At 41.5% G+C, this 26,117-nt stretch overlaps 1 protein-coding gene across 7 annotated transcripts in view; it reads left to right on the top strand.

Moving 5' to 3' along the window:
• LOC115371742 (interleukin-1 receptor accessory protein-like 1) overlaps nucleotides 1-26,117 on the top strand; it is a 325,316-nt gene that overhangs the window by 275,691 nt on the left and 23,508 nt on the right. For all 7 annotated transcript variants that reach the window (XM_030069302.1, XM_030069256.1, XM_030069271.1 and 4 more), the window contains 2 exons: nucleotides 10,449-10,581; nucleotides 23,733-23,878. In XM_030069302.1, coding sequence (XP_029925162.1) covers nucleotides 10,449-10,581; nucleotides 23,733-23,878 — 279 coding nt within the window. The remainder of the gene's footprint in view (nucleotides 1-10,448; nucleotides 10,582-23,732; nucleotides 23,879-26,117) is intronic.

Raw genomic sequence — 26,117 nt, 5'->3', positions numbered from 1 at the left:
GACGCAGTAAAGGTGAGCTAGAGAGAGAGAGGGACAGAAAGGGAATGGATGAACAAGAAGAGAGTAAAGAGACCGAATGGATTTGCAAAACCGGGGAAGGAGGAAGATGAGAAGGAGAGAAAGAAACTGAATCCAGAGATGGAGTTTTGCTTTGTTCCATTCGGAGTCAAAAGTCAGGATTTCTCAGTTGGTAGGTTGCAATTACAGCATCTCAGGGGTCCTGGGCAGAAAAACCACAGGACAAAAAGAGACGCCTGTGAGTGTTCCATTGCCAAATGTAAGACACTGTTTTCCCAAGCAGCAAATAATGTTATGGTTCAGATAATTTGAAACCTTATTTAGTTAGTTAACATAGAAAGTCTGTCTGTAAGTGCAACTTGTTTAATGCTGTTTAATGCATTTCAGCTTGGAGCCCAGAATTTCTGACTTGCAAATTTCAGATGTGCAGCTACATTGCATTCACGGTACTAGTTTTGTTCAAGTCATGAATAGACACTCCTATTGATTCAACTGTTACAATGAACAAGAAAAGGCAACTTGCTTTCCAACATTTTTGTTGGATGTCACCTTAACTGAAACATGTGGGACCAGAGCTCTGAAATGATACCTGAATTTTCCACTTGCAAATTTGATTTGTTTAACCCAGTTTTTTCACAGTTAGCTCATTTTTAACAAGTTCCAAGTTGAACTGAATGCTGCATAAGCATTTGCCACACTGGTGTTTTGAAGTTAAAGTAATACTGTGTACAGTGTGGTGTGTGTTGCCATATGTATTCTCGATCAATGAAACCTCAGGTTTTATTCTGACTTGAGGGACTGTTGCATTGCAGTTTGCCTTGTATGAGGTCAGATCTTCAGACTTTCTGACATCTCTGGAATTGGCAGCATAAGTTCAAGAAAAATGTGCTGCTGATGCTCTGACATTTCATCTCACATATGTGCTTTTTAGAGAACGTGTCAGCAGTACATACACTACATCCATTCCCACCAGAGCAGTGCTGCACTCGAGCTATGTCAACTGGCTCTCCCACAACTCCCAAGCCAGGCATCCCAGCCTCCCTCCAGAGAAATAGGAGACATTGATTTCCAAACACCCCCCAACCCCCCACCCCATATCCTGGAGTTGGACTTGAGGGGATAAGTTGCAACAGCTTTCTCTCACGCTTTCCTAATGTGCTCCACTCATTCATTTCATGTTGTCACCTCAGCCAGGTTGGCATCCGGATTGCCTTGTTCATTCGTCTCACGTGCACTGCTGATCTCCAGCACAATGCCCTCCAAAACCCCAGGAAAAGCACCCAGGGTCCCAGCCGCTCTGCTGTGTCCTGTTTTCATTACATGGACTCCCCAGGAGAGGGCATGGATATAGTAGCACTCCCTTCCTCCTCACTCACCGCTCTGCCTCTCTCACTCTCTCTCTCTCTCACCCACTGAGCACAGTAAGCTGTCGTGATCTCGGCTGGTGAGCTTGCTCCACTCAACCATTTAGGGACTAGTTTCTTTTCACTGATGGCTTAAGAGACACAGTTACATGTAATCGATGCTTTGGTCAACCCCTGAACAAGTAAGGGTTAATAGCTGATGAGGTATATGTTAAACACGTTGAATGAATGTCAGTAAGACATATCCAATGTGACGGGTGGCTGAACATGCAGAATCCAAGTTGCACAAATCCATCTTAAAATGTAGCACCTACGAACAGATGTCCAGGTTTGAGATAGTTTCTTTCATTTATAGTTAGCTTTCGTAGACTTTCTGGGCCAAAAGATTTATGAAGAAATTATATCACCTTATGAGATAGTACTTCATCATTTTTCTCTGACTTGAATTTGAATTTGTTACCTTGGATCCAACCCTGTAAATCACCAATGCTGACTTTTACTCCTGTTTTCTCACCAACAACATGTCCGTTTAAATTTCATGATTCACTTGTTTCCTCTGCAGTGGGAGGTCAAATATAGCCTACAGAAACTGAGCACCTCCAGTGGAAGGGCCATTTTGTGGGCTGGATGCCATTAGCTATTATTCGTTTGCATGTACCCACAAAGCAAGTGTGTATTACTGTAATTGGTCACAAATGAGTTAGACTGTGGATGCAAATATAATTTGTCCAGGCAATGATGGATTCAGGAGCCCCAAAGACAAATCTGCCACTGTTATGAGTCACAGCATTTTATAGTTGCAAATCGAAGTGAGCACAAGTGCGACTGAATCCCAGCTGATTTTTTTTTTTTGTCCAGTGAACTCCCATTTGCAGGTGTAGTTTTATTCTGCAATCTTGCAGCACACTGTTGGAAAGAATTGTAACATGGACACTTGCTTTCTGCAGAGAGATAATAGTTTAGCAGATTTCCTGGACAACAATGGGATAAGATAAGGATTCAGTGAGGCTAATTTGGGTATAAAGTCTCGAGGTGGGGATCTAACCACTGGGAGTTTCAGCTCAGAAATGGGGTTGTTGGGTGTGTGGGCACGCTTCAAAGGTGCCCCAGCAAGGCCTTGAGGAACCTGCTATTTAGTGCCATCAGTCTCTTTCTTTCTCTCATTGTCTGTCTTGAGCTCTCTCCCTTCTCTCCCTACCACATTTTCCATTTTCCCCAGTTCTTAAGCCTTGCATCAGTAGCTAAACCACATGGCGCTTCTTAGGGATTCTCTAGATAGCCTCGTCATACTGAGTTAAGCCCGACAGGAGTCCCTCCTCTTCCTGCCTAGCCCGGTGCCAAAGCCCACTGAGTATTCAGGCCCGTTGGTATACAGTCCCTCCCCTCTCCTGTGAGTGATGCTTTTTTAATACTCAGTTAACAGCAGCATCAGCATTTCAGACTGAGAAGCAGGTTGGACAAGAGGACTGGAGTTTTCTTGTTAACTCTTTGTCATAAAAGTTCCGCTATGTATCACTCTAACTGACAGGACTCTTCAAGTGGGAGTAATGATTTCTATCTCTGTTCTGGAGTTGGCAGATGGTGAACTCCTGTTTGTTTTCCCCCTTCCCTTTGCCAGAGCTAAAAACTTTTGTATCCTGCCTAGCCTCTGGCTTCTGTGTCCTATATTGGTGCAGCACCGAAAAAAACACAGGCTAAATTAGACACATGACAGAATCTATACACCCTAGTTTTGCCACCCTGGATTGCTGAAAAAGGTGAAGAAATCCCAATATACTCATGTTTCCTTTTTGCCAGCTGACAAAAGCTCATGCAAGGCCTCTCTTATTGTTCTGGCATAAGGCTTTGTGCAAGTTAAAGTATTTGCATCTGCAGCAGCATTGGTGAGAAGCCCATCTTGAGAAAGTTGCAGTTGTGTAGTTCAGCAGAAAAAAAACATCCAATAAAACCTCCGCACAGCCATAAACACTCCACAATGTTTCACAAAGCCATTAGCAAGAATAGCATCTGTTTAAAAGTTGACATGGCAAGCGCCATAATCATCTGCTGCTTCTCTAATTGTCGCATAACCTTGTTTCTTCCATTCAACATGACATTTGTTTAATGTTTTCTGAAGCACCCTTTAAGTGTTTCATTAATGCCTAATGAGCTTTTCATTAGCAGAATCCAACTGTGACTTCCCCATGAGAGATTATAAGCAATATTGTTCAACACAAGGTTTCACATTGTTAATGACTCTATGGTTGGATTGGGCAGCAATAATAAGCACTGGTTTTGTCCTTAAAAACATTGCATTACGAGAACATCGATGGAAGAGTGGATGTTGATCTTTGGAAATGTCATGCTCTGTTCTACAGGGCATGGATGAACAGGCCCGTCTTATTATTCACCCAATCCCCATCCTTTTCCTTTCCCACTCCACTCTAATATTCAGCATTGATACCCAATTTGATTGCCACACTCAGTATGTCCCCAGAAAGTAAGATTTACATAATAAATTGACAGACAATGTTATAATTTCACTACACAGCATTGACAGCTTTGCCTATTATGATTGCTGCATGTTGGCATGCTTGTAAAATGCAGGGAAAACAACAGTTTGGAGATTGTATTGTGTCTCCTGAAATCTGCTTTACCCACGTTAATTAAGGGGAATAACAGCAGCAGTTCGCCAGTTTAGCGATAATGAGGTGCAATGGAAAAGTATGAATAACAGGAGATTGGCCATACGGGAGGGGACGTAGCTAAATGAATACTGAACACAGCACAGTCAATGGCCACCTTAAAATGCGTGATTGGAAAGGCGCGGGCAGTAATGAATGAGGCAGTGTGAATATTGAACAGAAAGACAATTAGACCCCACATCTGGCAGCACGGATCGCAATCCGTACCCAGCCGCCACAATTACAGGGCTCCATTGCTGGGGTAACCCTACAATCACCGGGAGCAGTGACAGAGAGGACGATAAAGAAGAAAACATTGGCTGTCACAGACGGCAATGGCCAGCCTCATTCAGGGTCTGTCAAAGTGTTTTCAGGAAGCGCCTCGCGCTGTTCAGATGCTTCACTGAATATGGGAAACCTCTTTCAACATCTACAATTAGATTTGCCACTGATTCAATTCCTGAGCTTTCACAGTGTCCAGACCAGTGCCCACTAACCATTCAATCACAAGCTATAGATCCATCTTCAAGTAGATCCCAGGCAGAAAATTGCCCAAACAAAATTAATCATATTTCACATTTTAGGCATTGAACAGGCACTCTTTCCCAGAGCAACTTACAGTAAATGCAACAATAGCTCAAATTCCCACATGGCCAGAACTACACAAATACAAATACTAAGTTTATAATGGTGTCCTGAGACTGTAAAACCATCATGTAAGAATGAAAAGATAAATAATAGGACAAGAAACAGAAACAGAAAAAGAGAGAAAAACAATTTTCTTTTATAGAGCAGTTACAGCAGAAGAGAGGATGTCATTGAGAAAGGAGAAGTTTTTTGAGGGGTATATTATTTCCTCCACCTTGCTCTGGCAAGTGGCCTTTTGCTTGCGTGTAATTGCTCTCATGTGTATCGTGTTTTTCATGTTTTCTGGAAGCAGAAATAATTTCCCCGCAGCAGTCGGTTAAAGCTGAACGGGGCAGCTTTGCACTTCAGCAGCCCCATGTGGCAACAAGGCAAAACTGTTTCAGTGTTTTTGAACCTGATTGGGGTGGAGGTGGTAAATAGGTTCAACCATAGATGGGACAGTTTGTAAAACCTGTACACTGAGATTTCCCACCAGTGACCACACCTGACAAAATAAATTAATCTGGGCAGAAAAGGGAAATCTACAGTGTTTACGTCTGTGGGGCGAGAAGGGTGGGTTGAGATTCTATTCTCTCTTTGCATCCATAACCTGTGATTAAAGCTGATTAGACAGGTATATTTTCCATAGAAATATTGCTTAGGGCATCTTTAAACCGTCAGTACAATGTGGTGCTTTAGACATATTGCCTGTGCACTTCCACCCACCAGTATGCACACACATATCACAGATGTGGGTACAGTGAGTGGACAGCACACCATATGAACTCAAGGAACACAAGTCGTAATAGCACGTGTAGTACAGCCACACATGAAAAAATATGGAAACACCCAGCATGCACGTCAGATGGCTCTTTTCATTTGCTGCTCTGTTATTATTTGACTTTAATTGCCAGCTACTAAATTGCCTCCCATCTCACCACAAACATTAAACAGGAAGCTATCTCGTGTCCTTATTGCTGTCAGGATTGCAAATGCCCTTCCAAAAAAAAGAAAAAAAAGAAAAAAAAAAAGTCTGCAAAGCTTAGTCTCTCCCCTCTCTGAAGTGTTATTGGTGTTAGCTGCAGGGCTTAATTTATTCAAGTCTGTTAAAAGCAAAAAAAAAAAAAAAAAAAAAAAAAAAAAAGGCTTCCCCACTCAAGTGCTGAATTGTTCGGATCTGAATGGGAAATGTTGGAAGATTAACTTGACATGGATGGTGCATGTGCTGCATGTGGATGTAGTGATCTGTAATCTATGTAATCTTCAGTGCAGCACAAGGGTTGACACGGTGCTCTATTCACTCTGTGGGAAAGCTTTCAATTCTCCATGAAGAATGGTTTGTTCTTTCCCATGTATTTGATGCACGCACCCTACCTCAATCTTTCTCACACACATCCACACTGGCACATACACACATACCCTCTCTCTCACAGTCTCTCTCTTGCCCACAGAGTCAGACATGCATTCTCACTCTCTGTCTGTCCCTGTGTCCCTGTGTCTGCTTCTGTCTCCTAGATTATAGTGTTTCACGGTTTCGGTCTGTCTGTTCAGCTGCAGGAATCTGTGCTGCCGTCTCCATCCTCTCATCACTGTGACTAAGAGATGCACTGGAGAGGCGCAAAGAGATAAAAGGAGAGGAGACAATCACATTAAGACTCATTTTACCCTCCTGACCAAGGCCAGAGGTTGGGATTTGAATGTCTTCCCCCTCCTGTCCTAGAAGCTGTGTGGGTGTGCTCTTATCTGTCTGTGTGCTCATGCATTTGTCAGAGCGAGCATGCATTGCCTGTCTATACAGCCTCAGCTGTTCTGTCTGCACCGCAGACATGGTCACATTAGGGCGAATACAAATTAGCACGGCGCTGTAAAAGCATGGCCTGCCCAGCGAGCAACATGCAGCAATATGCACGAAAAGCCCCCTTGGAATAAGTCTTGGAGAATGACACCACACACTGTTGTCAGCACAGCAGTGGAGCTGTCAATGCTACAGCACAACATGCTGTTCGGATCCATGGGTGAAGCCTCTTGACATCAAAGGTGGCACACAAAGGAACTGTGTTTCCCTTTACTGTTGTCTGCACCTGTCAAAATGGTGCGTTTGTTTTTTTTTTTTTTTTGTTTGTTTTTTTTTTTGTTGTTGTTTTTTGTGCCTTTTCCCGCACACGGGGCCCTCCTGCACTGTAGCATCACAGAGACCCCTAGTGGAAATGGAAATTACAGCACAGTGTGTGTGCGTGTGTGTGTTTTTGGAGGTGTCACTGTCTGCCTGTGTTTGCAGAGTTTACCAGACCCCACACACACACCTTATCTCTCCACTGTGGACTGTATATTTGTTGAGCTGCAGGACAAAATGCAAAACCGTCCACCAGCTCAGGACCTTTTTTAGTCCCCAAAACAGATTTTCCCTGTTATGCTTTGGCTATCTTCTGACCGTGCTAGACTGCGCTAGAGGGCCAAATTAGAGCGGGCCTTGGTAAAATAAAATCCCTATTATCTTTGAACTAGCAAGTACCCAATTATACGCCACAGTTATCTCCCATCTCACAGACTTCTGAGTCCTCGCCACGGGGCCGATGAGCAAGGAGCGCTAATGAAGAGATGCTGAATCACCTCTTTGCCTTCCTGAATGCAAAACTGGTGGTGCCTCCTTGATCAGTGGCAGCTTTTTATGGATCAGACCCATTCTCAGGCTTTGATGGTGCATTTTTTTCCCTCAGTGAGCCTGTCGCAGCACAGGCCACACACTCTTTGGCTCGTTATAGGCTGCGGCGTGTGTGTGTGATAAGTGTGAAGGAAGAATGAGGGTCTATAATCCAAGTCCTCCTGACAGAGAGAGGGAGGAAGGAGAGACAGAGACGGAGAGAGAGAGGGAGAGGGAAGCAGAGACGCAAAATGCGACTGAAGCAAGAGAGAAAGAGAGCTTTAAAAGGGTTTATCTCTCTCCAGTCACATAGGATATGCGTTCAAAATGAGCTGAGCAGAGAAAAACTCCTGTGGATGGAGACAGAGAGAGTGAGAGAGAGAGAGAGAGAGAGAGTGAGTGAGAGAGAGTGGATCTGTTTTTTGTGATGTGTTTTCTTACCCCCCCAGTGCACTGACGTTGTCAGACTCCCGATCAGGCCAGGATGCCTATCTGTGCATCACAGTGCCTGATATCCACTGCCTCCCACTGAAAGATAACCCATAACATATGGTTTCCTATTTCTCTCACTCAGTTTCCAGTTCTCTTCCACTTCTTGCACTTGTTTGGTCTATCTTTTTCTTACTACTTTTCTCACTGTAAAAAATTCTCTATCTTAGCAAAAATATACATATACGTAGGATGAAATAATCCCACTTCTTTCCAATAAAGTTTTATTTATTTCAGAGATTTTTCTGGGAACAAGTATAAATATATTGAAATCAGACAATATAAGACAGATCAGCCCAATAGTATCAAGAGTGTGAGATTTCAAGTTGATCAAGATTTTAACAGTGAAGATGAGACTTAATGACTTGTTAAGATGGAGTTTTTTTGCAGTGCTCTTCAGATTTAAAATGATTATGAAACACAAGAGCATCAATCTCTCCTGTTCTGTCCGGTCTATCATTTCGCTGTTCACTCAGCAACAACTTACACATTCAGTCTTGAGTACAAGTTAGCCACTTGATAAGTGAATAACAACTATCACTACATAGTCAGCATCAAATAATCTAATCTAACTTGAACATCAAGGTTGACTTGAACAACATTTTAAAGAAATCCACCTATCTATCTCTCCATATATGTGAAATTCTATAGTATTTGGTGGGTGAGCAACCAAGATAACTGCACTACATTGTTGACCTTTGCTGGCAAAGTGTATCCACCCTTTATTTTCTCATCACATGCTCACTGGAAGCTGTGTGCTACAAATAGCATGTGTGTAGGTTGTGGAAAGAAGGCGATGGCTTTGCTTTTTCATTTAATCACAGTCTGGTTAATAGGAGCCGCAAGGGTACACAACAGCTTTTCCTACTTGTGACAAGAGTACAACTGAGCCAGTTATGTGCAGTTTGAACAGAAACCTAGTGTATGTTGTACTGAGGAAAGTGAGAAATCATTAGATTATTAAGCATTTCAGACAGAGCACTGCAAAACATCCATCTTATCAACTAATGTGGTCTCATATTAAGTGTTCAAATCTTGTCGTTCTTGAAACAAGTGAAAAACTCGCCCGTGGGATGAGATAACCCCACCTGTTTCCAATGTTAATCAACTGTCAAGTGTCATTTTCTTGATGCTCGTGGACTGGGCTGCCTTATTCTTCCTTGTTGCAATATATTTTTAGTCATATATATATTAACATGTTTTAAAAATCCTGAAATAACTGAAACTGCATCAGAAACAAGTGTGATTTTCTGACAAGACTTTAGGTGATACTGATTAAAAGTGCAAACATCCATCTTGCCCTCCTTATACATGCTCTGTGTATTTGTGCTTTAACATTTCAGATACACTTCATGCCTATTTTGATTGAAGTTTAAAAGAAGGAAAGGTTTGCCAGGGGAAGGAACCCTTGAAGAGTGTAAGAGCTTTTATGAAGGTGCCGTAACGTTGACAAGTTGCCATTGAGGAGGGTTCAAGAGAGCGTTGCGAAGTTTAAGAGGCCGTGAGGGAATTTTAAAGGGTCTGGGATGGTTTAAGATGACACCTCTAGGGAGCGAGAAACAGTTTAGAAAGAGAATGGATTTGATGGAGAGGCTGTTGTGGAGTTTTTATTTATTTATTTGTTGTGGGTAAAAAAAAAAAAAAAAAAAAATTGCCTCACTGTGGAGCTTTGAAAGTGAGCACTCAGTGAAAAAATTTTCCAGGTGAGTGTGGTTGCTCAGGGCCGGTGCTTGATGTAGCATCAAATATTGTTAGACACTCTTCAGTGTCTCACACACATTCATCACCTTCTGCATCCGTCACCTGAAGAGCATCGGAAGAAAGTGCATGTACAGGTTTATTGATTTTTTTCTCCTCTCTCCCTTATTCAGCTATTTGGGCCATGTTTTGGAGCTGGTGCTTAAATCGGTTGAGTAAACACAAGTTCGAACTTACACCTCCAATCTAATGAGTGCCACTGAGATGGTGCAGGAATAATCTGAGGACCAAATGGTGTGTATGTGTGTGTGTATGTGTGTGTGGCGGGAGGCTGTTCTGTTTTTGTTATGTGGCACTTTTTTGGCAAGACCATAAAAACCACCAGGCTACAGCCCTTCCATGCTGGAGTGAATCAGAATCAGAATAACTGGAGTCACTGCTACTAACTTTTCTCCACCAGATAACTCTATCTGGACTTTGTAGACAAGAAACAACGCCTGCAAGGTCGGTGGAGTCATTCAGTTGAGGGAACTTGTGCTGACAATCATACTGAATAAATAACCTGAACAGCAAGATGGTAGCAAAATCTGCAGTCTTACTGTAGGTGTTGATTCATGCTGAAGGATGATGACAAGCATGAGCAAAGAGAAAACAGGATTTGAGTTCTCTTAACGGCAACATTCTCTGTCAGCACGTGTTGCTGTTAGTGTTTCTCACATACTGTGAGAAAGTAACACAATGTATACTTTGCAAACTGGACACATATGTTAAAAAATAAATATGGTGCGAATTGAGCAGCTGGGGCATCATGTTTGGAAATATTTCTGGAGTCAGAAGAAAATATATAGCAGCAAGTAGCACTAACAATCTACTCAACAAGTCTATTCCCAGCAGGTTTGTGGCTCATCACCTACTTTTGACTCATATCTTGTTTCCTGTCTCGACCAGGAAATCCTGTCAACCTGACGTGCAGAGCATTCTTCGGATACAGTGGAGACGTCAGCCCGCTCATCTACTGGATGAAAGGGGAGAAGTTCATCGAAGACCTGGATGAGGAGCGGGTTCAGGAGAGCGACATAAAGTAAGTCCATTATCACCAGGCCTGTCATGATTTTGAATTGAAATCCTAATCATTACTATCATGGCAAAGTCACCATGCTGCAGCCTGTTAATTTAGTTAGAGCCACAACTTTGTTCCCACTAAAGTCACAATTTCTACATCCTAATTATATGTGTAAATGCTAGCATTAACTTAAGCTTCAAGCTAAGTCAAGTTTATTTATAAAGCGCATTTTAAAAGAATCAGAGTTGACCAATGTGCTGTGCAACAAAATAAAAAAGACTACAATGAAATAGTAAGAGCTGCACACATAAAAATCACGATCACATAAGCAAATACTAATAATTAAATATCTTAATGACACTCGAAGGCCTGAGAAAACATGTGGGGCTTAGGTTTTGTCTTAAAAATGTCAACAGAAACACACAATCACCCTAAGGCTAAGAGATACCTTAGCCTCAGTTGTGTCTGATTGAGGCAAATATGTTAATGATCTACTAATTATCTGCTACATTTTCATATAAGTAAGTTAAATGTCCTTTTTTAACCTTTACTGATTTTAGTGGTTCAGCCCATTGCTAGGTCATGAAAGCCGTAATATTTGGCATTCTAAAAACATTTGGGGTTCTCAGTATAAAAATAAATATATATCCTTTTTGTTTTTTGTCCCATTGAATCCACTGAAAGTATATTTCTATTCAGGATAAGACTAATGCAAAGCTTGAACCTCATATTGTAATATATTCATATGGTAATACTAACACATTCAACAATAGTAAACAACCCATACATGAAACCAATGAACAATCATTTACACTCAGTAACCTTAAGCGTGCAACCACACGTCCACAGACCAGTAATACATGGAACCGTGCCGCTGCCAAGCTATTTCTTATACAATATCCATGAATGTTTCATATGTTTGTTCAATAATGCAGATGGCTATGCATTCTTTATAATTGTATGGCGTGTGTGTGTGTGTGCTCATGGCAGGCATTACTGCAATACTGATCAGTGTGCTTTCTGTTAATCACTTTGCATTGAAAGATAACCAGGGACAGTAAGTGAGTAACCGAGCAGCGGAGTAGATGGAAACTCTGTGTGATCCAAGGCTAAGTGCTCCTATTTCCTGCAGCATTCATAATATACATAACACACCAGTACACAGTTTCTCTTTAATTCAGTGTAGAGTACAAACAGCGCAAATAGCCAAGGTAGTACTCAATTTTCCAGCCATATTAGTACAGTAGAACCTTGATTATCTGAAACCCTCAGGAATGAAGGTATTTTTAATAGCTACAATTCTGGATAATTGAAACATGTATAAAAACTCACCAAACCTTTTTGGGGGAAAAGTCCATTTAATTGAATATATTATTAATGTGTTTCCAAACATTTCTGTGGTACAAATAGCCTTTAAACCATATTAACAAATATGGCCTGGCAATGAAATTACTGCTGTCTGCAAACACTTTGGAAAGACAGCAGTATCAAAGAAGTCACTTATTGTGGCTGTGACGCACATATACACACGCGTACATGCAGGAACAAACTGACCAAACAATAGACCCATTTACTGGAGAACACTTAGCCTTTCAACCAGCACAAACATTACGACCTACATAACAAATATGTAGGCCTGCAAGTGAAACAGCAGTTCTTTGCAAGCACTTTGCGGCAGCGGCATATATATATACACACACGCGTGCGCAAACACACACAAATGGGAACAAGCTAACCACTGAATAATATGGATTTACTGGAGAACAATAGGCTCCACTGTAACAGCAACAGAATTAGATGGGTAGGCTTCTGTACTGTACGCTTAGATTGCAGAGTTGTGTGCAGCTTGTAGTGGGAACACTACAAGCTGCACACAACCAAAAAAAGGAAACAACTGACTGGTCATTCGGGGGGCCAGATAATCGAGATCCTTCTCTACTGTCTGTCAGTCAACGTGTTGCCTGACCATTCCTTGTGCTTTCTGGGCTTTCTAAACAGTTTCTACTTCAGCAAGCATGCAGTTAGAAGTGGGATCCCCTTGTGGCTACACCTGTAAACCTGCTGACAAAGTACTGACCGACCACAACATGCTATCATTGCTGTTCTTTGATGTACAGTGTATCGACCCGGGGAGTATTCAAGGTTACACAATTGACACATCATGTCCTCTCCCCATTGATGTCGTGGGAATGAATGGCAGTAGGAAAAAAGTAATTACATCAGTCTTAATACTACAAAGCTTATTTGTATCAGCGCTTTTTGTGGTGTGCGAGTCAGGTTTATACACTCGAGAGTGTGTGTGTGTGTGTGTGTGTGTGTGTGTGTGTGCATGTGTGCGTGTGCATGTGTGTGAGGCATTCAGTGTCTGTATTCTTCATCTCATCCAGTTGGATGACCTCTCACGGCCTCCCTGCTCTGGCCCACACTCAGCACTGGAACCAGAGGTCTGGTTGAACATCTGTTTGTTCCAAAATCAGGTGCAGGCCTGACGGCCAAACAGTCTCCACATGAAGCTGTTTGGCCACCACGCCGTTGGCTGACTGCTTGTGGAAGAGGTCCGATCCTGTCATCTGATTGGGCAAAAGAGAGATACCATTTTCTTTGTGGTGGCTTTTGCTATATTCATGTCATATGGGAAAGATCGTAGATACCAGCTTCCTTTGTTTCCCTGAGCCATTAAGTGGGAAATTTAGGTTGGGATCTCTGATTTATTGAATTTGCAAGCAAGGAGACACCCGCAGTCAATTATAGGGAATTCATTTTAGATAAAACAAACCAAATAAATGTTGTATCTTATTGGTCATTTTAGAGTCACAGCTGATAAAATGCAACAGCATGATGCAGCTACTTGTTGGATTTTTCATTTGTCAGTTGCTTTGCAATGTCTTGCAACCAAAGAAAGAAGAAGAAATATGACATCCTGGCAACTTCGAATCGTTGCTTTTGACTGTCAAGTTGTTTTGCAGGTTATTACCCTATGATGTTAATGCAGCATTTGACTTGGTTTAGGATTTTGTGTTTACCTAATGGGCTGACTGACTCTAAAGGGCCTGGCTTTTTGCTTTGGCAAAGTATAGGATGCTGATGTAAATTATTTATCCCAGACGTCTGGCTGGCCCTGTGATTGGCTGCTTGGCTAAGGGGAGAGGGGTGAAGAATTCTCGGCTGTGTGATTGGTAGCCAGACTCACAGCGTAGCTTATCTTCGCTTTATTATTGGCCTTTGGGGCTGGACAAAGGCCATCATTTCCCTGGCTGGTGGACCGACTCAGAGCAAAACAATGAACTTGCAATCTACTTTACCTGCACTTGTTTTTTTCCAGATGATGAGCTCATCTCCAGGCAGTGAAGGTCAATCAGAGCTAGAGTACTCGTCCTCAGAGGACCCCCTCCTTAGGAGAATAATCAATCCTCATCATCTACGGATGACTTCTCAATGTGCTGATACTCAACAAAAGTGCATGTGTGACATAATGGAGGCACTCCTGTCAGCTGGAGTCACTATCATCTCTCCATTAGGAACTTTGCTACCATCACTTGTTTAATAATCTCTTTGATTAGCGCTCCAATACACTGCGAAAACAACAGCAGAAATGTTTTCTCAATTATGCATGCCGTTCACAAACAAGCACAACACTGAAATGCCTTTTGCTTTTATTTGTTTATATGTCTAAATATGAACTTTATTCAACCAGACAGGTCAATTAAGTGCAAATTCTCTGCTGCGGTGTAAGGCTGGCAAAAGGTCTCTTGAGGGGACAAGGATGGGGAAACTTTACAAATGAACAAAATAAAGGAAGAGATACTTTGACAGACGTGCAACAGGGAAGGATAGAATAGCAAAGCTATTACAGTTTAATTCTGCATATCTCTCCAGACTGGTGGTCATCCCAAATGTTGTTAGAAATATGTAAATGCAAATTTTCACTGCGTATAAGCAGTAAAGAGGAAATTTGTGATCGTCTGCTCCAAAAATGCATTTCTTTTCACTGCTGACAAAATAAGGGATTTCATCAAGAAGGAAAGTTCTTTTATTTAAACAAATCATTAATTTACTTATTCCTGGAAAATGAACATCAAATCTGGCTCTAAACTGTGTGACAGTGGGCAGGGTTTATTTTAGTTAGACTTGTATCAGAAGACATAGTGCGGCATTTAAAAAAAAATGTTTGGCACAGCACTGCAGGCAATTTTCAGTATTCTTTAAATTGCGGTATGGAAAGTCTCCCTGTCATCATCCACTTTTGACAGTACATAATCATGGATTGAGGATTACTGCTGGTGGCATCAATGTAACAACAGTTACTCCATACGCCCAGAAGCATTACTGAATAATATACTCGCTGCAAAGCCTGCATGGTCACCTTCACAAGTCACTTCGCCTCATCTTCAATCTTAAGATCTTGTTTTTCTGCACATTCACTTGTTTCAAGCATTTCCTCAAAACTAATACCAATATCCTGAAATATCCAGGCAAAATGGGGCAAGTCACTCCACTATTATCAAGAAAATTACACTTGATTCACTACAGTTCTTTGAGTAAGTTGATTTTCATTAGAAGCAAGTGAAATTCATTCATTTTGAGAAAAAAACATTTAAAGCAACTCGAAATTAAAGGTATAAAGATGGTCATTTGCAACACATTCACTGCAAAAAAAGAAAATCCACGTAATCTTGTACAGTCTTTAAATTTTATCTTGCTGAAAACAAGTGAAAGAACAGCTTTCTCAGGTGCAACGGCTTGACACTTGAAGCAACTGATCCTTCTTTGTAATTATAATCATTTGGGAGAGGAGTATCTTACTTTGTTTGAATTTAAGAATGTAAGCATAGTGAATTATAGACAAAGGTATTGGCCAAGTATCATTTAAACCACCCATTTATGTTTAAATTAATTGTGTTATTTCAATAAGCCACAAGTAAACTAGGTGCCCTTTTGAAGAATGGCCTTCCTCTGTTGAAATAACATAGGATGTACTTTACCTGTGTCGTATGTCATCATTTTGTCACGGTTGTATGTCCTCTTTGTGCTTAAGACCATGATAACATGGTATTTTATGGTAATAGAGTAAATTAAAGCAAAAAAAAAAAAAAAAAAAAATCTGGCACTCATTTTAGAAAACTCTTTTAAGAAATCCAATTGTATTTGAAAAAAGTTGAATTCAGTTTGTTTAAGGGAAAACAAAATACATTTGAGACTGAGGCTGATGCCTTCCACAAGACTCACACATACTGACACACTCACACACACACACACACACACACACACACGTTCCGCTGTACTCCTCTGAAGGACTCCACGTATGACTAGAATGTCCCTGTTGTCTACAAATGCAGTCTAATGAAAAGGTTAACCGTAGGCAGCATGACAAGGCTGGGAGGAGAGCTAGCGGCCCAGTCAGTGACCTGGCATTTAGAGATGCCTCTGTTAGCCCGGCTAGCACGCTTCGTCCAGCACTCAGCGCAGCTCTCTATTGTGAAGGACACCAGGCCAATTAGAGCCAAGAAGATTTAGAGGGAAGGCGGTGGAACAGGGTGGGAGGGGTGGGAGTTGGGAGGTAGGGGGGGAGTGAAATAAAGATAAGAAGAAGTGAGCAGCAAAAAAAAAAAAGAAAAAACTGCAGAAGCAGGAGAGCATTGACGAGTGAGTCGCGTGTTGTTCGGAACCCTGCTTTCATATGGCAGTCAAACGAGGTAGAGAGGCAAGAGATCAAAACTGTGACCCTGAGCTACTTTCAAAGACGCTTGTGTGTGTGTGTGTGTGTGTGTGTGTGCGCGTGTGTGTGTGCACGCGTGTGTGTGTGTGTGTGTGTGTGTGTGTGTGTGTGTGTGTGTGTGACTACATGTATGACTGGGAAACAGAAAAGAGTCAGTTGCATACAATGGGTGCCAATGGTACATGCATATGTTTTGGGTTTTTTTTTTTCCATGTACGTATTTGTTTTTGTTGTGTGCTGTTGCACGATACTGTCTCCCTCTGTGCGTTTTTTGGTTTGCTCTTCTCTTTTCTTTTTTTTTCCAGTTGAATCCGCACCACTTCAAACCCACTCCCTGACATCATTCCATGAGCTCTTAGCTTTGAAATGGAAATTAATCACACAGGAGTATTCCCTGAAGGGTTGCCTGTAATACATGAAATGGAGCTTTTGGCACAATGTTTCACCATTGAGATTCCACGCGAGCGTCATATAAAGTTTTGTGGCTGCAGAGCAAGACTCCTCAGTTCTCAGAGGTGAAATCTCTGTGTATGCAACAGACACAAATGCCATGCTACTGAGACTGAAAACAAAAAGATGCTCAAGCTCCCGAAACATCGTCATACAAGCTCCTTTTGAACAGGGTGAGGTATTAAATTTCCATCTTTTTACATTAATTAACATCCTTGCTTATAGATACCCATGGGCAATATGGGTACAACAATACACCCAATGCCTGTTAGTATTACAAAGTTATTAATGCCTACTATTTTAGAGTCTTACAATATGGATAGCATCATGACAGGCGAACAGGCATACAAAATGGATCTTTACATTTGGTGTGGAGGTGGTTAAGTATTTACAATGCTAGCTTTTTATTTTTTTCTTGTTATTTGACCCACTTGGCCCTGACTATAGCCGAAGACTTTACCCTTACTCCACTGCATTGCCTAGGTGTTTATAGTTTACACCCAGACAGTTTTTACCATTTGACCTCGACCTTCTCAGACATGAGAAATTCTCACTGTACTCATTTTCCATTCATCCTCTCCCTTGCTTTTTATGCGGGTCAGTATCCCAGTGGGAACAGAGTAAACAGAGCAGTCCAGGCGTCCTATTCCCAAGGAACCTCTACTAGTTTCTCCTGAGAAATTCCAAAGTGCCCACAGGCCATCTGGGAGTTGTAGTCCACACAGTGTGTCCTGGGTCTTCCCTTGGATCTCATCCCTGTCACATGGCTGTTATATGTCCAAATTGTTGTGACCAGTGTGGCATCAGGACAAGCTGCCTGAACCATCTCATTTGAGTCAACAACTCCAAGGTTCTCCCAGATCGCTGCCCCCCTTACCTGTCATTCACAAGTAACCATAGATGAAAATCAGGACTGAGACAGCTGAACTCCTCTATGTATGGTAGTTGCTTGTTGATCAACTGAATGGGTGCAGCTTTTTTCCAGAGAGGACCATGGTATAAGATGTCAAAGTGCTGACCCGTATCACACCCTCATTCGACTTAGCTGTAAACTGCTCCAGTTCACATCTGAGATTGCTGTCCAAAGAGGCCAAAGCACAACAATATCTGCAAACAGCAGAGGTGGCACCTTGATGTCAGCAAATAGCGCTCTCACCGGACCTCAGCTGCAACTTAATATCCTGTCCATGAATATTATGAGCAAGAAAGGGCTGCAGCTGCTTTAATCAATGAAGAAAAAGATGGCAAGTCATCTGCATTTGCTACCACTTTACTAGTCCACTCAGAGAACTTTAGAATACCGTATTTCACCAATTAATCGGCGGACCGTAAATAGGCACCTGGTTCTTTTAAACGCCTGGGGTCTGCACCCATTTTGCGTATTAAACGCCCACCTAAATAACCACCAGGGCGATTATTTGCATTATATTGAGGTAAACCCAAAATAAGGCTATTCACCTTATTTTTGCAGAAGTAAACAGTTAGCCACACAACTGTGCGTCACTTCCATTTTCTGTCAAAATAAGAGAGCTAGCTAACATTAGAAAAAAGGGTGTACCATAATCTTGAATCAACCAACTAACTCTTACTTTGACAGAAAACGGAAGTGTCAGAGGGAACGACTCGCAGCGTGAGCGGTTTGCACTATGTTTGTATGTACAGATATGTTTACCTTATGCTTTACAGTACTTTTGTACTAAAAAATATGTTGGACAGTAACTGTCATCACAATAATGGCCTGGTGCAGGTCTGTGTAAAAATAAATAATGGCCTGCAGCAAATAGCCGCCTGGTTCTTTTAAACGCCTGGGGCCCAAGTTGATTTTGTGACACCCGGGCTATTAATTGGGGAAATACGGTATTTCCATCACGTTCACCCATTTACTCATACTCTGATGGCAGGGCTACTATTCACGGCACCTGCCTGCTTCTGAAGAACTACTAAGAGGAGCCTGGCATCAAACCAAGACTCCTCCTTCCAATCCAAGATGTGGGAGGAGTTTGCAAAAGCTACAGGGTATGATACTGTATTTAAGTGCCTCCAATGAGGTTCTGGCAAGCCATTTGGTTACTCAAGAAGGCAAAGGAAACATCTCAACAGCAGCAGGAAAATGCTGACTTCGACTAGGAACAGTGTTGGAAGGTTAAGGAACACTTTAAAGGAGCTTCTAAACCTGATGTACTCTGTTCAGGAGGCATGCTGGGTGATTCTGGAGAGTCTGAGCTCATGTCCCGGGCAGAGTTCAGTGAAGTAGTTATAAACCTCTGCAGCAGTAAGGCAGCAGGGCCGGACACAATTGGTTTCTGAATTACTGAAGGCTTAAGGCTGGATATCATTAGGGCGCTATTGTTCTCATGTCTCCTCAGTATCGCATGGATTTCTGGAACAGTGCCTGTGGACTGGCAGACAGGGTTGGTGGTTACCACGCTCATTTTGTCAGACCTTGTTCTCAAAATTAGTATCAAATGGGTCCGTGTTTAGTGGAAATTCAGTGAGTAGCAGCAGTACATCTCTCTGTTTTGAGCAGTCACTCAATTTATTGTGCATCGTATCAAATTTGGCCAGACAGTTTGAAAACTGGAACGCCTCCCCTGCTAACTGATGCAACGGTGTGATACAAGCCTGCTAACCCGGAGCCAAAGCCTACTGGGTAATCTGTCGCTGGATATAATTTTATGCTTCAAGTCTCTTTTTCAAACAATCTGCTCTGATCCAGTGCGAGTCTACCTTTGGGGGTGTAACTGGGTGAAGTCTCGATGATGCTGGGGATCTAAATTTTGTCTTACAGGAGTCAAAAAGTATGGCGAAGCATGGCGAAATAATACAGTACAGGAGTGCATGTGAGAACGTGGGACATTGTTTCCCTGGATTGGATCGTGATGATTAGAGATGTCTGCACCAGGCTTAAGCTAAACAGTGGCTCATGCTCAAAGATGCTTGTGAGATGACTGTGAGGTGTGTGTGTTGCTGTGAGTCAATGTGATGCGACAGGCTTCTCACTGTGTATAGCATCAAGGATCCTGGTGCTGCACTTTCATCTCCATCCAGCTACACTGTGCCAGTTTACCACCATCCACGGTTCTCATACACACCGCCTAGCATGCATGAGCTCACTCATCCTGGCTATCTGTCCCATCCACACACACACACACACACACACACACACACACACACACACACATTGGTACATACATGCTTACTGCACCCCCTTTATCTCCCTTTCTTAACACCCATCTATTATATACACACATAAATGACACACAACACATATTTGTCCAATCAAAATGTGATTTTACATGATGGACATACTTGAAGTATAAAGTCACACACAAATATGTATGAAAGTCATTGAAATAAAGTAAACCGCACCAATACCTTAATTATGACACTGAGGAGGAGACTTTTAAAACAAAGATTGATTTCTCAGAGTTTTTCTCCCGCCGGCACCCATTTTCGTTAAGTCACACATGGTTGCTGCCTCTTTAAAAAGCCATCAGCATGGATCCATATCCCAACTTCATGGACCTCTGTATCTCTGCCTGGCTGGCCACACAATGGAGAAGGATGTGGGTTAGAAAAGCTCACAGGAATTACGAAGAAAGAGGAAATTAATGTTTCACCGTCACACGCTCACACGTCATACCACTCAGGATAGCCTCAGCTGAGGAAGTGTTTAATGACGGAGTCATACATTTCTGCTCCCCTGCAGAGCCCCAACTTAAACGGTGCTGCTTTATAATTACTTTTCATGAAGCACCTGGTTCATGTAGCTACAGAATGATTATCTCTAATCGTGTTTCATTGTACATGGTCAGAAAATGATTTCTCACTGCAACTGTTCTATTTTCTATGTGGGATACCAATTAGGGAGTGCAAATTTTACAGCTAATCTAATACATTGCCACTGCAGATATGGTTAGATTGTAGTTCATCTTTATCCACACAGCACTTTACACTCTGGCTTGTTTAGTCCATTCATTGATCAACAAGAATTAGATGAGTTTTTGTACTCAGATGCCCTGCAGCAAGTAGCAAATGAATGCCCAAGTGGCACTCATACCTTTTCCCATTCTTAGCCCCGCGCATCATTAAACAGGAGTGTGAAAGAGCAATATCTGTAACCTTAATAAGATTATATCCCCATATATCATTTCTGCTTTTGCACACCAGCCCAGCAGTCATTGTTTTCCTGTTGTTATCTTGTTGCCATGGTAGTTGGTTATGAATCCTTTCATCAGGCGCTTACGTGTCCAGTCACTGCCCACATGCAACACCCTCCCTCCTTCCCTCCGCCACCACACACCCCCACAACACCACCCTTTCATCTCTGTTGTTTTCGAGAGGAAAAAGCCATACTGTCTGGCTTCCAAGCAGTTGAAAAAAAATCTATTGCACTCACCGCTGGCCATTAAATGGCAGTCAGGCTCTTCAAAAGAAGTGTTTAGTCAAAAAGCGCTTAGATTGTTCAAAAAGTGTTGGAGGGGATACCTTGACATTTTGAAGTTTCAGTGTCATTTGTTTCTCATGGCATCGCAGCATTGTCAGCATTCCTCATTTAAACCAAAGTGGCTCAATTAGCTGATGCTTGACGTCGTCGTGCCACTTGCTTTAAATGAGGATGGCTAATAATGCCAACAAGCTGTTATATGGAACTTTAAGCCCACCAAGTATCCCATGGGACAAAAAATAAACAACTAAAATATGTAGTGCTGTGGAGTCTATTAAATATAAAAACAGCCACTGTGATAGAAAAGTTGAAGTTGTGACTGGTACATGGGTTCAGGGTGAAAGATGCTAAAATATTCCATAGTGTATCTCAAGTAAAATGTAGACATCAGGAAAACAACTGCATTCTATGTCACAAAACTCTGCAGAAAAGTTTTTTATTCTTTTTTTTTTTTTTTGGTTTACTCTTGCTAACCCTTGTGGCATAATGCATCCAGCAGTGTGACAGGTTGGCACCGTACTGCATCCTGACAGTCACACTATTATCGCTGTGCCAACATGTCACAACCAATACCCATCAAGACCCTTAGCAAGTCAACAAAGGAGTGTTTTTCACAGGGTAATGCCATCATAAGTCACATAATTCTGAGTTCTTGTCAGTCACGGCCTGTCACCTCTTACCCTTGTTATGTACCCGCATCCCCTTGATTGACTTGCGAGTTGCCTCAAAATTTGGGATGCACCGCAACACTTTTTTTTTTTTCCAAAATTCCTACATGCTTGTTTTTCTGTATAAAAAAATCTATTTTTATTAAAGAATCTGTACATTTGATGTTTTGAGCGAGTGTCTGCTGTCTGGAGTTATACTGAACTGTGGAATCCGATTCAAAACATCTGATTAGTTGCTGTTTTTGGAATTTGTAGTTGCCGGAAATATCTGCTAAACCTGGGACTGTAAATTTAAAAAAAAAAAAAAAAAATACACAACTTCAAATCAATTCTACATGTTCTTTGATGTTTCGACTCTGATTTACAGTCATCCTCTTCTACCCCGGTCCCAATCAGAGTTTTTTTTTTTCAGCAAAGACTGTGGGAAGCTACTTTGAAGTACACCTCGGAGGCAGTAATGAGGAGGTTGCACTCTGTGTATGAATCAAACCATTACAAGTCATGTTGGTTGTCAGAGTTCACAAGCAGCTTGTATGCTGAAGTGTTTTTGCCTGCAATTAGTCATGATTCTCTAAAAGCTTTGAGCTGGTGACGGGGCAAGATGGAGCAAATTTCTCATTGCCAGATGTTGTTGTCAAGAAAATCCAGTGTGCTAGGTTAACTGACACTCGCTGTCCACCACCCAGAAGTTCACATTCAGCACATTCACTTGCCTTTGGCCTGGCTCAAAGCTCAGGAGTTTGCTCCAGGCATCTAGAAAGTACTTCACACAAGGCTGTCACTTTCATCATGTATTTCTTCAGGGGAACTGCAAATCTGACTCTTTCACTCTATTTGGCCAAATGACCCACAAGGAGAGGCAGCAGTTACAATTCGACCATTTTCTCCTTTTATTTATCCAGGGAAGGCTTGCTGAAGTTTGCATACTCCTTTTAAAGGAGAATTTGATTCACATTCAAACATTTACACACATTCACACCTGGGAACTGCTCTGTAATACCTCAGCTTTATACTGTTGACCGCTGAGTCACTTTAGTGGAGCATGTGTTGGAGCACTTAAATAATTATACTGTAATCCACAAAGATTTAAAAAAAAAAAAAAAAAAAAAAGGTTGGCGCAAATTTGCAATACCTCAACCTTTTTCCCATTTATTAAACTGTACACCTAATGTCATTACATGAATCATGCATTTTTTTTTCATGATTTTCATGAACATTAAATTTAATCTCTCATCTATAGTTTGTAATGACTTTGTGACATCAACATACTGTGTAGGCTACATCTAATGCTGCATTCAGGAGCTCTTGGTCAACTTGGTAAAATGGGAAAACCATCACATGACTAATTCATATTTACCAGACGTTTGCGTTTATGTAGTAAAGGGTCATTGACATATGCAATACATACACAATATGGACAAAATTATTTGGCCACCTCCACATTACAACTAGGAGCTTTTATGATATGCCATTCTAAATCCATAGACACTAATGTGGAGTTGGTCCCGCTTTACCAGCTCTACCAGCATGTGTTCACAACTTTCTCAGAGAATCCACTCGTCGATCCACTACCCAAACACATAATAAATAACCAGGAAGTCTAGCAGGAAATATATCAAACCCAAGCCCTTTCAGCCTATCTTTAAATGACGAAAGATTTCAAAACACTAACGAGAAAAGTCCCAAATACAGATGCTGTCAAGATAGATATAAACGCATCATCATAACAAATTTTAAAAAGTTGGACAAACATTTGCAGTGTTTTTTTTTTCCTTTGCAGTGTTTTTTTCCTTTCATATTTTACTCAGTGCTAGAAAAAAAAAATACAGTAGTTCAAATATCATCATGTGAACAAACCCTCTCCTTTGCCCTTTACCGCCCCCTGCAGGACAATCCGGGAGCACCTGGGAGAGCAGGAGGTGTCCATCTCTTTGACCATTGACTCCCTGGAGGAGGGCGACCTGGGCAACTACTCGTGCTATGTGGAGAACGGCAACGGGCGCCGACAGGCCAACATTCAGCTCACCAAGAAAGGTAAGACCAGAGGTGGCAAAAGTAGATTACATACATTCTTTACTCAAGCAGAAGTACAGATATTTGTGTAAAAAGAGACTCTAGTAAAAGAAGAAGTACTGCGTCAACTTCTTTACTCAAATAAAGCTAAAAAGTACAGGCTCTGAAATGTTCTCAAAGTATAAAAGTAAAAAGTAGCCTTCTGAAGGACATTTAGATGGACCTTTTTTTTGACAACCGGCTGTTAACTGCTCCGTTACCTGCTGCTCCCAATCTGCTTTGTCGGCAATGTTGGCTGGTTCACTTTCATCCATGTCGCTGCTAGTTCTTCCTGTCACAGACGTCACCTTCACTAGATGCCATTTTTCCGCAGTCGAGTCTCCCCCTCGTGTCTGTTTCGTCTTATTACGTATGTTGTGCTTGATATGCTCAGATGGGTACACCAAGGGATCGTCGCATCCATTTAGGTCGCAATCAGTCCTGATGTTGGGACGACACGCCATGCAAAATAAAAATCAATCAATCAATACTTCACATCGACTGCATAAAAACTACAGTACAGATACCTGAAAAATCTACTTAAGTGCAGTAATAAAGTACAGGGGTGGAAAGAGTACTACAGATTTCTACTGAGTAACAGTAACAAGTGAAAGTGTCTCATTTAAAATGTCCTGTCAGTAAAAGTGACTGAGTTCCTGTTTCCAAACAGTAACTGTGTTAGCTGTGATCTTTTCCATGCAGTCAGAAAAGGAGGACACGTCAAACTGCATCCTTTTAAAGGGGCATTACGTTAAAACTGAAGTGAGGACCCTGTAGACTCAACTGACACATGGAATTAGCACATAATGATAATGACTGAGTCTACATACTTCCCATCATCAGGTCAATCCACTGATATTGTTGCCCTTTTTTTTTTTTTTTTACAAACTTATTCCACATTTTTTTAGTCTAAATGGTCCTCACTTCCATTAACCACCAACAGTTTTTCACTGTGCAGCTTTTATTGTGAAATTTGGAAATGACAGAAACCAACAGAACCAAAAAGGAGAGGCAGGTTCCTCTTCTCATCTTGGCTCACTGACATTTTATTGTGAAAGGTTCCACAATCTGTCACTTGCTCTCTGTAATGGATCTGATTTAAAATGCAGTGAAGGACAAAACTCAGGTAAAAATGTGCTTAAGTAAAAATTAAATTTCTGACCTTGGAAAATACTACTAAAGTACACAAAAAACTACTCAATTACAGTAATGTCAGTAAATGTAATCAGTTACCTCCACATCTGATGAAGTATTTGTATTTTGTTACTTCCCCCTCAGAGTAAGACTTATATGCAAGGATGAAGAGATTCACTCATATAACTACTGCACATGCACATGCAGTTAGCATTATGCATAAATGAATAAATTATATACACAGCATCCAACCTTTGGTGAGATGGAAAAGGTAATTGAGTTAAAAGATAAGTTATAAAGTAAACCTAAAAGAGGGATATGGAGACCTTGACATTCAATAACACTATGTTTCAGCTTCAGAGGTGAGAGACACCATTTAATACCACTGGCCTTCACTTTGACAATAGAGTACATCTCTTGCAGCAATTTACCGAGCAGAAAGAAGAATAACTAGCGGGATTAAGGGAATTGACCAGTTGTTTTTAGCTGCAGGGGGGAAAAAATAGGGACAGTATTGTAGACGGTGCCGGAAAGCTGTTCATCCATCTCAGCCGCAGGAAGAATTAGCTTGCGGACAGAGAAAAAGTGCTTTTGGAGAGAGACAGCCTTCGGTGATGTGATGCCAGACAAGCTGTTTGACTGTCTGGCAGTGACCTCCCCCAGCACACACACACAGAAACACACACGCACTCACACACATGCACACAAATCGTCCTTTGATTGCAGAGCTCGTTCACTCAGACACTTTTTCATCTTTCATCAACCAGCTACTGAGGCATTTACAAACGTTGCGTGTTGTTGCCCTCCCTTTTTTTTTCTTCAAGCAAACATTTTAAGTTTTTTCCTGTGATTTTGCTTCACTGAAGATGACTGTGTCGACGTTTATTCCAATGATGATTTCTAATACAGATACACACACTTTTCAGAGTGGTTATTTAAGTGTTTTTTTCCCCTTTTTATAAGGTGGCTACAGGGGGTCTTTCTAGCCTTAAAGTCGTCAGCTTTGAATATATTTACATAGTAAGTTATTTTTCCTCTTTCAAGCCAGCAGCTTTGGATCCAGCTTTGATGGATGCCCAGTTCCCCG

This window comes from Myripristis murdjan, chromosome 2 (genome assembly GCF_902150065.1).
Source record: "Myripristis murdjan chromosome 2, fMyrMur1.1, whole genome shotgun sequence".
Classification (NCBI taxonomy): Eukaryota; Metazoa; Chordata; class Actinopteri; order Holocentriformes; family Holocentridae; genus Myripristis; species Myripristis murdjan.
Note: the sequence above shows the minus strand (reverse complement) of the source record. Positions and strands in the feature narration are given on the sequence as shown.